Below are 16974 nucleotides of genomic sequence, written 5' to 3' on the forward strand. Positions count from 1 at the left end.
AATACATTCCAATACAATTAAAACGTCTTCATTTGCTCCGAAAACTAATACATTTAAAGTTGGGTCAACTAAATACCCAGTTTTAAGTACTGAATACATAATGTTAATAAGTTAGTAGAACTGTTTGGGTTTACAGTGTAACACTCACCTCCAATCTGTGTTTGTACAGATATATGGTCCAACTCCTGGTGGACAGCCGGCCCCCAACACGTGTGTTTGATTTGTATACATATTGATTTAAGTCCAGCAGAGGTTAAATGTCATGTTAGCAGTGTGTATGTGCATGCATGATGCTTGCTTGAGTAGCTCTTGGCTGTCTGTGTTTGACTTTCTGGTTTATTTGCCTCTCAGGCTGCCTAACCTCGGACAGACCTGCTACATCAACTCCACCCTGCAGTGTCTGTTCGCTCTGCAGCCCCTCTGCATCCAGCTGCTCCTGCTGGAGGAGACATGGAGGCAGGAGCCCTCAGCACTGCTCCTCAGGTAAGTACACACACACACACACACTCACTGACACGCTCACATACACACACACTCACAAACTAACATATAATCACATACAAACACACACACATTCACTCACATACAAACACACACATGTACACAAATGCACATTTGCACACAGACATAAATGATCCCATGAACACAAACATAAACACTCCCCTCACCCCCCTCCCTCTCTCCATAGCTCCTTTGTGGGTCTCTGGTGCCTGAGGGCATCCACGGACAGGGAGCTGAAGGCGACAGTGCTGATGGAGCTGAAGGACTGCATCGCCCTGCACAACCATGAATTTGAGGGGAACTCCCAGAACGTGATTACACACACATATCTAGGAACTTAAGCAATTCTCATGTAGGCTGCTTTTGATAAAATTGTAAGCCGTATAATTGCAAGGCTCAACGTATGTAAACTTGAATATGCATTTCCTGAAGGAAATACCAGTGCATACGATGCAAAAGTTAAGAATTAAAAATGAATACTAGAATATGCATTTCCTGAAGGAAATACCACTGTATGCAAAGGAAAAGTAGAAGTGGTTGCTAGGATGTTGCTATGGTAATTCAAGTAGTTGGTTAAGGTGTTGCTAGGTTGATACAGGGCATTTCATGCACTGTAAATATGTATGTGCATGTGCATTTCTGTTCATGTCGACATGTTTCATGTCCGTATGCACATTATTCCTGTGTGTGAAGCATTGATCTGTAAGCAGTAACTTGATCTTGCCAAATAGTGAGCCCGCATCGATGTATGAAAACTGTTAACTTGTTTATAATTGTTTATTAATGATTCATAAAGTGTTTACAACCTAATTATAGACCATTTATAAATCCTTTATCAGGGTAGTTGTATTGTCACGGTGTGTCTGGTTGGGAGTTGCGGGAAAATATGTTTTGTTACAATGTCAGTTTGACGTTCTATTGTGTTTCAGTTATGGTTCGTGCACATCAAGAAGTGTTTTCATTTCAAGCTGTCATCATATGAACTAAGCTTCAACTGTCAATTCGCGTGACCCGTTAAGACTATAAATAAGGACAAACAAACTAAACTCACGACACCGTTAATCAGCAAATTCAAGCTTATTTTTTCATGTTTGTGTTATCTACATTCTACAGCTAACCTGCATACATCTCAAGCTTAACAAAGCATCGTTGGTATGTTTTCGCCTTCTTTGTGGATTTTGTCAGAAACAATATATGTTTATTTATCGAAACTGTATGTAATGAGTATATGTTTATGTTTATGTTAGAATTGATTTGCCTATGTCTTTTGTACATTTCAGTTTTACACTTTCAACTATCTTCAGAGTCGTGATTCTTAAGAAGAGTTTAGCTGGCTGTCAGCGTAAAGCATACCGAAGACGCCACAGTAGTCTTATTGTAAAGTGGTACCAGTAAATGTAATTCTTTACCTTCCACCTCTGCTAACAAACTATGCTTAGATACTTGGCCGTATTAAAGAAACATAGGAGAAGCATGAAACATGATTTGCTGAATGATGATGATGTCTGGTTTATCTTTTAGTAAAATTTTAACAATACAGATATCAAACTATTATACGACAATGACTTGAGAGAAAGAAGAAAAGGAATAAGTTAGTCAAAGTATACCCCCAAAGCGAACTTGACCAAAAGTATCATCTGAACACATGTAGCAAAGTTATCAGCTGTTCTTGTGTAGTGAAAAGTGAATGTATTTGGTGGGTTATATTTTATTTAAATGTTGCCACTATGTATTGTGGGTTTATGTCCCTGCATTTACAGTCTGAATTCATTCTAATAATTTTAAACCATCTTTACGGTATATTTTATGTATAATTATACTCGTGTTCTTGTCCCTTTTTTTCTTGAGAAATGTCATGATGTATTGTGTTTATGTAGTTATATTCCAAATACCTTTGTAAATAAATAACATCACATGTTAAGATCATCTGTAATGACATGCCATAAACAAAGAGGTGTTTGACTTAAATGTGATTGCTTCATATTGCTTACCTCGTCATTTCAAGGCATGACTGTTATTTTTTTATTCAAATAAATGGTGTGATGTAAGGATGGATAAACCTGGCAAGTAGGCCTAAGTAGCAGTTCATGGCACTGAGTTGGATATTATGGGTGGCGACACTTCTGCCTCAGTCGCTTTCCTGCCATATAGCAGCCGGACTTTAAGGTAAGTAAACAGTGTCATGTGTGGAAGCAGAGCCATTGCGACAGTGTCAGTTAAAACCTAATGTCATTATCCTATGACATATTAACTGTCATTACAGTGGTTATGCATAGGCAGTCTGTAAGGTTAATTAACAGGCGTTTGAATGTAGGACGCTAATAGCTCTATTAGACAAAGGCTTTGGAATAAAAATGTTATCAATCCCCAGATAACATGTCTGTAAAAGCTCAAAAACACGGTATCAATTGCTAAAAAAAAAAAAATTGGGATGACTAAACTAGATGTGAACACACCACGATCGTTTTGGTGAAATGATTACTTCCTGGATTTCTTTGTAGGTTGTTAACATATGTGTATATCGAAATGCGTTTTGAAATTATTGAGATGATGTAGGCCTATTGATTTAACCTTGTGTTGTAACTTAATGATACGGTTTTATATTGATAAACGTAGGCTATCTAACTAATACGGTGATCGACTAGTTTGCAATGTACAAATTAATTCCATTAGAGAAGCTAATTAACATCTGACATTTTTGTGTTTATATCTTCATCCAGTCGAACCTAAGGGAATTGTTTTCGCTACTATTTCAAGCAAAATAAACACATGTTATTTCACTTGATCTGTCAGATTATATTAAATCATATCTGGTTGATACACGGCTTCAGTGACCAGTCTTTATGGGCGAAAACCCTAGTTAAAGTAAATCTCCATAGTGACTCATGTGATCATGTTGGTGGAAATATATTTTGTAGTAGGGCCAAGGTTATGTGACCGCTACAGTGTACTAAAAAAATACGCTGACATTATATATACATTGTTAAGTTATTTTAATAACATTGAGAAAGTCATGGATTGTTTTGCATGTAAGTAAGTCTAAGGGAGGCAAAGACTTTCTGCCTTCAGTCCCATGTGAAACGACACGGAAGCAGTCTATTGGTCTACATTGTAATTATGGGGAACGATATCCTTGGAGAATATTAATTCGGTTCAGAATGCCCACGGTAGGTCTTTGACTGGAGTTTGCCTATGTGTTGTCATTACGTCACAAAGACTGATTGCTGTGTCATAAATTTGCCATAGCGCGAGTATAAAAGGGTCTGGAATTTGACATCGATTCATAATTGGATTTGTGATTGAGGTGACCACTACAGTGTATAAAGATGCTTTGCTGTCCTTGTATTCCTCTGAGGAAGGTAAAAGAAAACAACAATAATAATAATAATAGCAATAATAAGAATAATGATGACCTTTGTATCAAATCATTGGTTTTTAATTCTATTATAATTATTATAAATGAATGCTGATATGTCCATCCTTTTTAACCAGAGGAAGAAAGTCCAGGCAGAGCCATGCTTGGAGAGGTAAACTGTTGTGTGTGTGTGTGTGTGTGTGTGTGTTTATGTATTGGTGAAGTGGATGTTAATGGTACTATGTAAAACAAAACTAATAATAATATGAAAATGAATAATATTATGAATAACATTGAATTGAGGTTAACCAAAAGTCTTGTTAGTCCTCTCATCTCTCTAATCTCTCACACAGGAGCCCTCGTCACTGGCTGAGGAGATTATTTAGAAGAAACAAGACTGGGGATGCTGGTATACCTGCGATGTAAGAGTACACCAGTGCGAGTGAATCTGATTCTGTGGGATTCTGAGCGTGTGTCTGTATGCATGTTGCTGTGTGTGTGTGTGTGTGTGTGTGTGTGTGTGTGTGTGTGTGTGTGTGTGTGTGTGTGTGTGTGAGAGAGAGAGCTGACTAAAGTTCTCATGTCTTCCTTTATTCTGGACAGCCTGGAGCCAAGCCCTGTGTCAGGGGACGTCCCTCAGGTAACCATGGCAACATAGATGGACTTTCCTTCTATTACACCTGCATCTGCAGGAGCAATCTTCACTTTAGTTACAGTCATCTAATTAGCATCTAATTAGCAGTTTATAATCAAAGTTTGGCTCAACTATTTTGTGTGACACATAAGACTGTTAGACATTTACTGTTAGAGAATTAAACTTACATGAACTTTTATTTATTTGTGGAATGTAGACACTTTAAGGTTAAAAGCCAAACTCAGCAAGGAGTGTTTTTCCATTTCACCAGATCTCCAGCACCCTAGCTACCCTGGAGTCCTCCACACTGGTCACCCCGGCCTCCCCAGAAACCCCATCTCCTGGGGCACCCCAAGGAGAGGAGGTCCCCAGCCCGGACACCCCAAAAGGCTGTGACCCCCTGGACCAGTGAGTGCTGATTCAGGACACGACACACATATGTGCCCTCACTAACTTCCCTAATGCTGCCTCACCACTCCATACTGCTGTTCCTCATGTTGTCATAGCTACTGTGTCACACCACAGACAGAAACATCATATATATTCACTATAAGATCCAGCTGCATTCTTCCCATATCACACCTTTATGAGCTTATATACACTCGTAAATGTCATATAGAAACACCGTAAGATCCAGCTGCAGCCCCACAGACCAGACTAACCCCACACTGCATCCAGTCCCACACATTCTTTTAGCATCAACTTGAGTGCTAGGTTTACTAACACTCACTTCCAAACTGTGTTTGTACAGGTTAATGGTCCAACTCGTGGAGGAGAGCCGGCCCCCATCAAGGGGCCGTAAAAAGAGGGCCAGGTCAGCCCCCGTGGCCCTCCTCATTGCCCCGGAGGCCTCAAAGAGTAGGGCCAGGACACCCCCTGTGACCCTCCTCATTGCCCCGGAGGCCCCAAAGACTAGGGCCAGGACACCCCCTGTGGCCCTCCTCATTGCCCCGGAGGCCCCAGCAAGTAGGGCCAGGACACCCCCTGTGGCCCTCCTCATTGCCCCGGAGGCCCCAGAGAGAAAGCCGCATGTTCTCCCGGCCCAGCAGTTGAAGTGCAGGGGGTAAGTCACCCAGATCACCTTTCTCACTTTAAACCACCTAGAGGAGTGATGTGTGTGTTCACATTCAGTATGTCTGTCCAGCATATATATATTTGATGTGTCTTCACTTAGGCAGTGTTTATGTGCATGCATGATGCTTGCTTGAGTAGCTCTTGGCAGTTTGTGTTTGACTTTCTGGTTTATTTTCCTCTCTCTCAGGCTGCCTAACCTCGGACAGACCTGCTATATCAACTCCACCCTGCAGTGTCTGTTCGCTCTGCAGCCCCTCTGCATCCAGCTGCTCCTGCAGGAGGAGACATGGAGGCAGGAGCCCTCAGCACTGCTCCTCAGGTAAGTACACACACACACACACACTCACTGACACGCTCACATACACACACACACACACACTCACATACACGCTCACATACACACACACACACACACTCACTGACACGCTCACATACACACGCTCACATACACACACACACACACACTCACAAACTAACATATAATCACATACAAACACACACACACACTCACATATAAACACACACCCATGCACACAAATGCACATTTGCACACAGACATAAATGATCCCATGAACACAAACATAAACACTCCCCTAACCCCACTCTCTCTCTCCATAGCTCCTTTGTGGGTCTCTGGTGCCTGAGGAAATCCACGGACAGGGAGCTGAAGGCGGCAGTGCTGATGGAGCTGAAGGACTGCATCGCCCTGCGCAACCAAGAATTCAAGGGGAACTCACAGAACGTGAGAAAACACACACATGAAATCAGATACTATGAACTTAATCAATTCTCATGTATACAGCTTTTGATGACATTGTAAGCCATATCATTGCAAGGCTCAACGTATGTAAAATATGTGTGTGGATAAGCATTTCTGTTCATGTTGACATGTTTTATGTCTGTATGCATCTGTGTGTTTGTCATATATGTGCTTGTGTGTGTGCAGGACGCCCATGAGTTCCTTTCGGAGTGTCTTCTGGGCCTCAAGGACATTGGGCACACCCTCCAGATGGGTGATGTGTCCTATCAGTGCCCAGTGGACACTCTGCTCTCCTTCCAGCTCCAGCACATAAGGTCTTGCAGGAGGTCAGTCAGGCTGATATAAGGGCAGATCTACAGACATTATTCCTGTGTGTGAAGCATTGATCTGTAGCCCTCATGTGTGTTTTTGTTTGATGAGCAGCTGTGGAGTTGAGAGCAGGAGGGAGGAGATCTCCACCTACCTCTCCCTCCAAATGGTTGCGCAGGGCACAGTCCAAAACAGCCTGGAGCTCTACTTCAACGTATGTTACTAACAGTCAATCTCAATCTCTATACACACAATGTAGTCAGAGTACACACACACACACACACATACTCTCTCTCACACACACACACACACACACAAACTGGTTTGTCACATGTGTTTGTGCCCACAGGAATCAGAAGTTGAGTACAGGTGCGAGCGGTGTGGGGGTCAGGTGTCGAGCCTGAGGTGTAGTTTCTACACACTACCTCAGTAAGTTTGCCTGCCTCCACTGACCTCCACTTAAGCACCAACACACGAGACATATGAGAGACATGAGAAACACACATGAGAGACATGAGACACACATGAGACACATATGAGGCACATGAGACACATATGAGACACACATGAGACACACACGAGACACATGAGAAACACATGAGAAACACACGAGACACCTGTACAAACACCATTGCCACCAATGTAACGGAGTTACTCCTGTACTCCTCCTGTTTACCAGAGTAACCCACAGCAGCCAATCATTCATCCTACTGGCATCGGTCCTGATGGAGAGATATCTCCTATGGACCAGATTATAATTATTCTCTTTCTCTCTAGGGTTCTCATTTTACACCTGAAGAGGTTTTGCCCCTTCACCCTCACCAAAAGCATGGCACCGCTTCAGCTGGAGGCAGAGCTCCAGATCAAACAAAGGTGGTGATACACTTAAACACACACACATACAAACAAGCATGCGCACACATCCACACACACTCACAAACAATCTGGCACAAACACACACACACCCATACATGCATGTAGCGAGAAATGGAACAGACTCAAGACTACCTATCTATACCCTGTCTATTTTAAATGATTCTATTCATTTGGAGATTTGTTATGAAAATACCTGTTCACATGTAACAGTCTTAGCCTTGAAGGTCCACCAGGCGGCGACAAAATACTGAAGATCTGGTGAAAAATAGGCTTCACTAGTTGTATGGGCCTTACATATAACAGTGAAATATTTTGTAACTGTGCTTCTCTCTCTCACACACACACACACACACACACACGCACACAATGATAATGTGTGTTTCCAGGACTGAGGACATGGCAGGAAGGTTTTGGAAATCCTCTCAGGCTAAAAACCGTTCACATGGAACAGCCTTAGCCTTTGTGGTCCACCAGGGGGCTTGTGTAAAATACACTTTGGGAGTGATTTGAATTTATCACAGTAAACTATATTTTCTAACTGTGTCTCTCTCTCTCTCTCTCTCTCTCTCTCTCTCTCTCTCACACACACACACACACACACACACACACACACACACACACACTAATTATAAATCATTTTCAGGACTGAGGACATTGCAGGAAGGTGTGGCGAGTCCCCTCAGGTTCCGGCCCCCAGTGCAGGATCAGGCCGCTGCCCTGCAGCCACCTCTACTCTGAGAGGGGCGTCTTCCTCTGAAGGCAAGTCTCCTCTCTGCTCACACACGTCACACCAATGAACTTGCGTGTGTCCCTGTGCCTCAACTCGCAGAACCATTGCTAACAACAAAACCAAGGTTATGGGTCTGATTCCTACAGAACACACATGCTGATTAGGGGTGTAAGAAATCACAATATTATGTTTTATGATAGTGTATCGATTCTCAAAAACACTAGCATCTTTGCATGTAAACTATTAATTTAAAATCGATAGTCAGAGGTGAATGAGTTGATGCTGTAGAAGAAGCTCATCGTTCCCTCCTTCCTTCCTTTTACCCAGCATCCTCCATCACTCAGGAGCTAAAGGCAGGGACAGAGAGAGAGAAGGTGGTGAGACACACAGGGAGACACTTAGGCTGAGATCTTAGTTTGGCTCAAGTGGAAGTAATTTATGTGAAAAAGGTTACATGAGTTATTGAGGGTAGTGAAATGAGTAATGTGTTCATGTGTGTTGTACTATGAGTGTTCCACTATGGTGGTGCTGAACGGTTGTAATGTAAGTATGGTAATGTGTGTTTTGTATAGTGATAGTGTGTAAACAGCATGAGCCCTGTGATGTATAAATGACACTTGTGTTTCTCCTGTCAGGAGGGAGGCAGCTCCACCTACTCCCTAATGAGTGTGCTGAGCCACATTGGGACCAATGCGGACTGGGGTAACACACACACACACACACACACACACACACACACACACACACACACACACACACACACACACACAGGCAAATAAGACCCATATTTAAAGTTGTCTGTATGAGTATGGACATCACAGAAACAGACTCTATAAGGAGCACACATATGGGAGGTGTGAGTGTGTTTGGTTAGTGATCTGTGGTTGACTGACACCTCCAGGTCATTACACAAGTGACTGCGCCGAGGAAGGGGGACTCTGGCTCTCTCTTAATGATGAGGAAGTCTCCCCCACCACTCAGGAGGCTGTACTCAGAGAGAGAGCCAGCACTGCCTACATGCTTTTTTACACCAGAAAGGTACACACACACACACACACACACACACACACACACACACAAACGCAAAGAGACGGACAGCACAGCATACACCCTCTTCTACATCAGAAATGTGCAAAATTCAAACACACACATGCATGCAAAGACACACACGCACATACACACACACTGATGCCATCATCCGGACTCACCTTCTGCTCTCCATGTTTCTGTCCCCTCAGTGAAGTGCCCCTTCCTGGTCATCAAGGCTCAGCACCAGACACAGACAGGACTCTCCTGCTCAGCAGGAGACACTCAACCAGAGACGTCACATGTGAAGTAAGTTGATATAATTACCTGTCTAAATGTTTCTACACATAATTGCAGAGGTATCGATTGCTTTTCAGAGGGGAGGAAAAAACAGCCACCCGGTTGTTAGGTTAAGACTCAGTTTGTCGTAAAAATCCTTGATGGTCAGATTCAGAGCCCCAGTTTCATGTCCAAACTCCACACCACAGACACAGATAGCATGCAGACAGACCCATAGCAGTGCTCAAGATTAGCCATCATCCTGTCAAGTCCGTCTTACCTTGAAACAAGGACTATAACCTTACTGTGTGTATGTCAGTGCTCTAATGGTGCATCTCCCCTCCCTCTCAGACACTAGATAAGGGTTCTGTGAGAGGCTGTTGGACCTGCCCCCCCCCCCCCCCCCCCCCCACCACATCAAGCTGGTCTCCATGGTGGGGTCTCCTCAGGACCGGAGCGCTACAACAGCTCAGTACCATCAAGTCCTGCTGCTGAACCCCCCCGTCCCCCCAAACACACACATACTTGCCCGAATAAACCAAAAACCCAGTGTTTCGCACACTCCAGTCTACTGTGGATATGTTCACACATACACCCACACACTCCACTGGTGACACCATCTTCACCACACACACACATTCTCAGACACATATGTTCATACCACTCGTGATACCATCTAGACCCCCCCCCCCCCACACACACACACACACACAGTCCAGCCTACTGTGGATACGTTATCATAAGTGTACTATTGTTGAGTATATTTGTTTTATTTAACACACTAGTCAATCCAGTTGTTTTACCTCCGTACTTTACTGTCCAACACACCCCTCATGCTATACACCTACTGACTTCGGCAGACTAAAGCCCAATTTATACTTATGTCGCCGACACTTTTAAAATGTTCGCCAACAGAAATTACGTCATGGTCGACACTTTTAACCGTCGCTTTGAAGTGTCGGCTACCTGGAGAAATTTCTACTGGCGCTGATGTCGTCACATAGTGTCGCGCACGTGTGATTGGCTAGATAGACTGCACGCATCGTTGACTTCATTGTTTGAATTTTCCGCGAGCGCTCAACAGCTTTTTTTCCAACAGCTTTTTGTAATGGAGGGAATAGAGGAAAGATTGGCGGAGCAAGTGAGGAAATATCCCCACCTCTAAAATGCCTCTCTGCCGTTTTATAAAGATGCCCAAGTGTCACTTAATTCATGGGGGGAGATTTCAGAGAGCATCGGCTTGACGGTAGTAGAGTGCAAGGCACGATGGAAAAAACTGCGAGACAGGTAAAGTTAAATTCCTCCTGGTTGCTAATGTAGCTAACAGCAGAATACAACAGAATAGCAATTATAGATAGTGTTGTTATCTTGTAACCATCTTTACGGTATATTTTATGTTTTTGTTATTTTTTCAAATAAATGGTGTGATGTAAGGATGGATAAACCTGGCAAGTAGGCCTAAGTAGCAGTTTATGGCACTGAGTTGGATATTATGGGTGGCGACACATCTGCCTCAGTCGCTTTCCTTCCATATAGCAGCCGGACTTTAAGGTAAGTAAACAGTGTCATGTGTGGAAGCATAGCCATTGCGACAGTGTCAAGTTAAAACCTAATGTCATTATCCTATGACATATTAACTGTCATTACAGTGGTTATGCATAGGCATTGTGTAAGGTTAATTAACATGCGTTTGAATGTAGGACGCTAATAGCTATATTAGACAAAGGCTTTGGAAGAAAAATGTTATCAATCCCCAGATAACATGTCTGTAAAAGCTCAAAAACACGGTATCAATTGCTAAAAAAACAAATTGGGATGACTAAACTAGATGTGAACACACCACGATCGTTTTGGTGAAATGATTACTTCCTGGATTTCTTTGTAGGTTGTTAACATATGTGTATATCGAAATGCATTTTGAACTGATTGAGATGATGTAGGCCTATTGATTTAACCTTGTGTTGTAACTTAATGATACGGTTTTATATTGATAAACGTAGGCTATCTAACTAATACGGTGATCGACTATTTTGCAATGTACAAATTAATTCCATTAGAGTAGCTACCTACTTAACATCTGACATTTTTGTTTTTATATCTTCATCCAGTCGAAACCTAAGGGAATTGTTTTCGCTACTATTTCAAGTAAAATAAACACATGTTATTTCACTTGATCTGTCAGATTATATTAAATCATATCTGGTTGATACACGGCTTCAGTGACCAGTCTTTATGGGCGAAAACCCTAGTTAAAGTAAATCTCCATAGTGACTCATGTGATCATGTTGGTGGAAATATATTTTGTAGTAGGGCCAAGGTTAAGTGACCGCTACAGTGTACTAAAAAAATACGCTGACATTATATATACATTGTTAAGTTATTTTAATAACATTGAGAAAGTCATGGATTGTTTTGCATGTAAGTAAGTCTAAGGGAGGCAAAGACTTTCTGCCTTCAGTCCCATGTGAAACGACACGGAAGCAGTTTATTGGTCTACATTGTAATTATGGGGAACGATATCCTTGGAGAATATTAATTCGGTTCAGAATGCCCACGGTAGGTCTTTGACTGGAGTTTGCCTATGTGTTGTCATTACGTCACAAAGACTGATTGCCGTGTCATACATTTGCCATAGCGCGAGTATAAAAGGGTCTGGAATTTGACATCGATTCATAATTGGATTTGTGATTGAGGTGACCACTACAGTGTATAAAGATGCTTTGCTGTCCTTGTATTCCTCTGAGGAAGGTAAAAGAAAACAACAATAATAATAATAATAGGCTAATAATAGCAATAATAATAATAATGATGACCTTTGTATCAAATCATTGGTTTTTAAATTATATTATAATTATTATAAATTAATGCTGATATGTCCATCCTTTTTAACCAGAGGAAGAAAGTCCAGGCAGAGCAATGCTTGGAGAGGTAAACTGTTGTGTGTGTGTGTGTGTTCATGTATTGGTGGAGTGGATGTTAATGGTACTATGTAAAACAAAACTAATAATAATAATAATATGAAAATGAATAATATTATGAATAACATTGAATTGAGGTTAACCAAAAGTCTTGTTAGTCCTCTCATCTCTCTAATCTCTCACACAGGAGGCCTCGTCACTGGCTGAGGAGATTATTTAGAAGAAACAAGACTGGGGATGCTGGTATACCTGCGATGTAAGAGTACACCAGTGCGAGTGAATCTGATTCTGTGGGATTCTGAGCGTGTGTCTGTATGCATGTTGCTGTGTGTGTGTGTGTGTGTGTGTGTGTGTGTGTGTGTGTATGCTGACTAAAGTTCTCATGTCTTCCTTTATTCTGGACAGCCTGGAGCCAAGCCCTGTGTCAGGGGACGTCCCTCAGGTAACCATGGCAACATAGATGGACTTTCCTTCTATTACACCTGCATCTGCAGGAGCAATCTTCACTTTAGTTACAGTCATCTAATTAGCATCTAATTAGCAGTTTATAATCAAAGTTTGGCTCAACTATTTTGTGTGACACATAAGACTGTTAGACATTTACTGTTAGAGAATTAAACTTACATGAACTTTTATTTGTTTGTGGAATGTAGACACTTTAAGGTTAAAAGCCAAACTCAGCAAGGAGTGTTTTTCCATTTCACCAGATCTCCAGCACCCTAGCTACCCTTGAGTCCTCCACACTGGTCACCTCGGCCTCCCCAGAAACCCCATCTCCCGGGGCACCCCAAGGAGAGGAGGTCCCCAGCCCGGACACCCCAAAAGGCTGTGACCCCCTGGACCAGTGAGTGCTGATTCAGGACACGACACACATATGTGCCCTCACTAACTTCCCTAATGCTGCCTCACCACTCCATACTGCTGTTCCTCATGTTGTCATAGCTACTGTGTCACACCACAGATACACACAGAAACATCATATAGATTCACTATAAGATCCAGCTGCATTCTTCCCATATCACACCTTTATGAGCTTATATACACTCGTAAATGTCATATAGAAACACCGTAAGATCCAGCTGCAGCCCCACAGACCAGACTAACCCCACACTGCATCCAGTCCCACACATTCTTTTAGCATCAACTTGAGTGCTAGGTTTACTAACACTCACCTCCAAACTGTGTTTGTACAGGTTAATGGTCCAACTCGTGGGGGAGAGCCGGTCCCCATCAAGGGGCCGTAAAAAGAGGGCCAGGTCAGCCCCCGTGGCCCTCCTCATTGCCCCGGAGGCCCCAAAGAGTAGGGCCAGGACACCCCCTGTGGCCCTTCTCATTGCCCCGGAGGCCCCAAAGAGTAGGGCCAGGACACCCCCTGTGGCCCTCCTCATTGCCCCGGAGGCCCCAAAGAGTAGGGCCAGGACACCCCCTGTGACTCTCCTCATTGCCCCGGAGGCCCCAGAGAGAAAGCCGCATGTTCTCCCGGCCCAGCAGTTGAAGTGCAGGGGGTAAGTCACCCAGATCACCTTTCTCACTTTAAACCACCTAGAGGAGTGATGTGTGTGTTCACTATGTCTGTCCAGCATATATATATATATTGAACATATATTGAAGTCAAGCAGAGGTTACATTTGATGTGCCTTCACTTAGGCAGTGTTTATGTGCATGCATGATGCTTGCTTGAGTAGCTCTTGGCAGTTTGTGTTTGACTTTCTGGTTTATTTTCCTCTCTCTCAGGCTGCCTAACCTCGGACAGACCTGCTATATCAACTCCACCCTGCAGTGTCTGTTCGCTCTGCAGCCCCTCTGCATCCAGCTGCTCCTGCAGGAGGAGACATGGAGGCAGGAGCCCTCAGCACTGCTTCTCAGGTAAGTACACACACACACACACACTCACTGAAACGCTCACATACACACACACACTCACAAACTAACATATAATCACATACAAACACACACACACTCTGACATACAAACACACACCCATGCACACAAATGCACATTTGCACACAGACATAAATGATCCCATGAACACAAACATAAACACTCCCCTCAACCCCCTCTCTCTCTCCATAGCTCCTTTGTGGGTCTCTGGTGCCTGAGGAAATCCACGGACAGGCAGCTGAAGGCGGCAGTTCTGATGGAGCTGAAGGACTGCATCGCCCTGCGCAACCAAGAATTCAAGGGGAACTCACAGAACGTGAGAAAACACACACATGAAATCAGATACTATGAACTTAATCAATTCTCATGTATACAGCTTTTGATGACATTGTAAGCCATATCATTGCAAGGCTCAACGTATGTAAAATATGCATGTGGATGTGCATTTCTGTTCATGTTGACATGTTTTATGTCCGTATGCATCTGTGTTTGTCATATATGTGCTTGTGTGTGTGCAGGACGCCCATGAGTTCCTTTCGGAGTGTCTTCTGGGCCTCAAGGACATTGGGCACACCCTCCAGATGGGGGATGTGTCCTATCAGTGCCCAGTGGACACTCTGCTCTCCTTCCAGCTCCAGCACATAAGATCTTGCAGGAGGTCAGTCAGGCTGATATAAGGGCAGATCTACAGACATTATTCCTGTGTGTGAAGCATTGATCTGTAGCTCTCATGTGTGTTTTTGTTTGTTGAGCAGCTGTGGAGTTGAGAGCAGGAGGGAGGAGATCTCCACCTACCTCTCTCTCCAAATGGTTGCGCAGGGCACGGTCCAAAACAGCCTGGAGCTCTACTTCAACGTATGTTACTAACAGTCAATCTCAATCTCTATGCACACAATGTAGTCAGAGCACACACACACACACACACAAACTCTCTCTCACACACACACACACACAAACTGGTTTGTCACATGTGTTTGTGCCCACAGGAATCAGAAGTTGAGTACAGGTGCGAGCGGTGTGGGGGCCAGGTGTCGAGCCTGAGGTGTAGTTTCTACACACTACCTCAGTAAGTTTGCCTGCCTCCACTGACCTCCACTTAAGCACCAACACACGAGACATATGAGAGACATGAGAAACACACGAGACACACATGAGACACACACGAGACACAAGAGAAACACATGAGAGACACATGAGACACACACGAGACACATGAGAAACACACGAGAAACACATGAGACACATGTACAAACACCATTGCCACCAATGTAACAGAGTTACTCCTGTACTCCTCCTGTTTACCAGAGTAACCTACAGCAGCCAGTCATTCATTCCACTGGCATTGGTCCTGATGGAGAGATATCTCCTATGGACCAGATTATAATTATTCTCTTTCTCTCTAGGGTTCTCATTTTACACCTGAAGAGGTTTTGCCCCTTCACCCTCACCAAAAGCATGGCACCGCTTCAGCTGGAGGCAGAGCTCCAGATCAAACAAAGGTGGTGATACACTTAAACACACACACATACAAACAAGCATGCGCACAAATCCACACACACTCACAAACAATCAAGCACAAACACACACAAACCCATACATGCATGTAGCCGAGAAATGGAACAGACTCAAGACTACCTATCTATACCCTGTCTATTTTAAATGATTCTATTCATTTGGAGATTTGTTATGAAAATACCTGTTCAGATGTAACAGTCTTAGCCATGAAGGTCCACCAGGCGGCGACAAAATACTGAAGATCTGGTGAAAAATAGGCTTCACTAGTTGTATGGGCCTTACATATAACAGTGAAATATTTTGTAACTGTGCTTCTCTCTCTCACACACACACACACACACACACACGCACACGCACACAAAGAACATGGCAGGAAGGTTTTGGGAGTCCTCTCAGGCTAATAACCGTTCACATGGAACAGCCTTAGCCTTTGTGGTCCACCAGGGGGCTTGTGTAAAATAGACTTTGGGAGTGATTTGAATTTATCACAGTAAAATATATTTTCTAACTGTGTTTCTCTCTCTCACTCACTCACTCACTCACTCACTCACACACACACACACACACACACACACACACACACACACACACTAATTATAAATCATTTTCAGGACTGAGGACATTGCAGGAAGGTGTGGCGAGTCCCCTCAGGTTCCGGCCCCCAGTGCAGGATCAGGCTGCTGCCCTGCAGCCACCTCTACTCTGGGGAGGGCGTCTTCCTCTGAAGGCAAGTCTCCTCTCTGCTCACAGTGGACGCTGTGTCACACACGTCACACCAATGAACTAGCGTGTGTCCCTGTGCCTCAACTCGCAGAACCATTGCTAACAACAAAACCAAGGTTATGGGTCTGATTCCTACAGAACACACATGCTGATTAGGGGTGTAAGAAATCACAATATTATGTTTTATGATAGTGTATCGATTCTCAAAAACACTAGCATCTTTGCATGTAAACTATTCATTTAAAATCGATAGTCAGAGGTGACTGAGTTGATGCTGCAGAAGAGGCTCATCGTTCCCTCCTTCCTTCCTTTTACCCAGCATCCTCCATCACTCAGGAGCTAAAGGCAGGGACAGAGAGAGAGAAGGTGGTGAGACACACAGGGAGACACTTA

The 16974-nt window shown here is 43.5% G+C and overlaps 2 protein-coding genes and 1 long non-coding RNA gene across 3 annotated transcripts; all 3 read left to right on the top strand.

Annotated features, from left to right (window-relative positions):
- The first annotated feature begins 3759 nt into the window (after positions 1–3759).
- On the top strand, positions 3760–8902 carry LOC116224194 (ubiquitin carboxyl-terminal hydrolase 36-like). The gene is made up of 14 exons (XM_042710149.1): positions 3760–3860; positions 3994–4028; positions 4210–4278; positions 4460–4496; positions 4762–4898; positions 5242–5553; positions 5752–5883; positions 6183–6306; positions 6511–6650; positions 6748–6847; positions 6983–7062; positions 7411–7506; positions 7896–7916; positions 8875–8902. Exons 1-14 carry the CDS (start codon positions 3828–3830, stop codon positions 8900–8902), a joined length of 1344 nt encoding a protein of 447 aa, XP_042566083.1. The 5' UTR covers positions 3760–3827.
- Positions 8903–8975: 73 nt separating this feature from the next.
- LOC116224012 lies at positions 8976–10383 on the top strand. Its single transcript, XR_004165376.2, has 3 exons — positions 8976–9277; positions 9478–9574; positions 9896–10383. It is a non-coding gene; the product is annotated as an uncharacterized LOC116224012 (long non-coding RNA).
- A 1662-nt stretch (positions 10384–12045) lies between these two features.
- Positions 12046–16788, top strand: LOC116224195 (ubiquitin carboxyl-terminal hydrolase 37-like). Its single transcript, XM_042710150.1, has 13 exons — positions 12046–12292; positions 12438–12472; positions 12650–12718; positions 12868–12904; positions 13170–13306; positions 13656–13967; positions 14197–14328; positions 14536–14659; positions 14862–15001; positions 15099–15198; positions 15330–15409; positions 15747–15842; positions 16470–16788. The coding sequence occupies exons 1-13, from the start codon at positions 12260–12262 to the stop codon at positions 16708–16710; spliced, it is 1536 nt and encodes a 511-aa protein (XP_042566084.1). The 5' UTR covers positions 12046–12259; the 3' UTR covers positions 16711–16788.
- Positions 16789–16974: the final 186 nt, after the last annotated feature.

The sequence above is a fragment of the Clupea harengus genome, chromosome 16, assembly GCF_900700415.2.
Source record: "Clupea harengus chromosome 16, Ch_v2.0.2, whole genome shotgun sequence".
In the NCBI taxonomy this organism is placed as follows: Eukaryota; Metazoa; Chordata; class Actinopteri; order Clupeiformes; family Clupeidae; genus Clupea; species Clupea harengus.

Excerpts from the sequence above, each read along its gene's own strand:
- LOC116224194 (XM_042710149.1), top strand. The coding sequence starts at position 3,828 with ATGCTTTGCTGTCCTTGTATTCCTCTGAGGAAG. Across the intron at positions 4,899-5,241 it reads GGCTGTGACCCCCTGGACCA|GTTAATGGTCCAACTCGTGG; the intron begins GTGAGTGCTGAT and ends GTGTTTGTACAG. Across the intron at positions 6,651-6,747 it reads CACATAAGGTCTTGCAGGAG|CTGTGGAGTTGAGAGCAGGA; the intron begins GTCAGTCAGGCT and ends TTTGATGAGCAG.
- LOC116224195 (XM_042710150.1), top strand. The coding sequence starts at position 12,260 with ATGCTTTGCTGTCCTTGTATTCCTCTGAGGAAG. Across the intron at positions 14,329-14,535 it reads CCCTCAGCACTGCTTCTCAG|CTCCTTTGTGGGTCTCTGGT; the intron begins GTAAGTACACAC and ends CTCTCTCCATAG. Across the intron at positions 15,410-15,746 it reads AGTTTCTACACACTACCTCA|GGTTCTCATTTTACACCTGA; the intron begins GTAAGTTTGCCT and ends CTTTCTCTCTAG.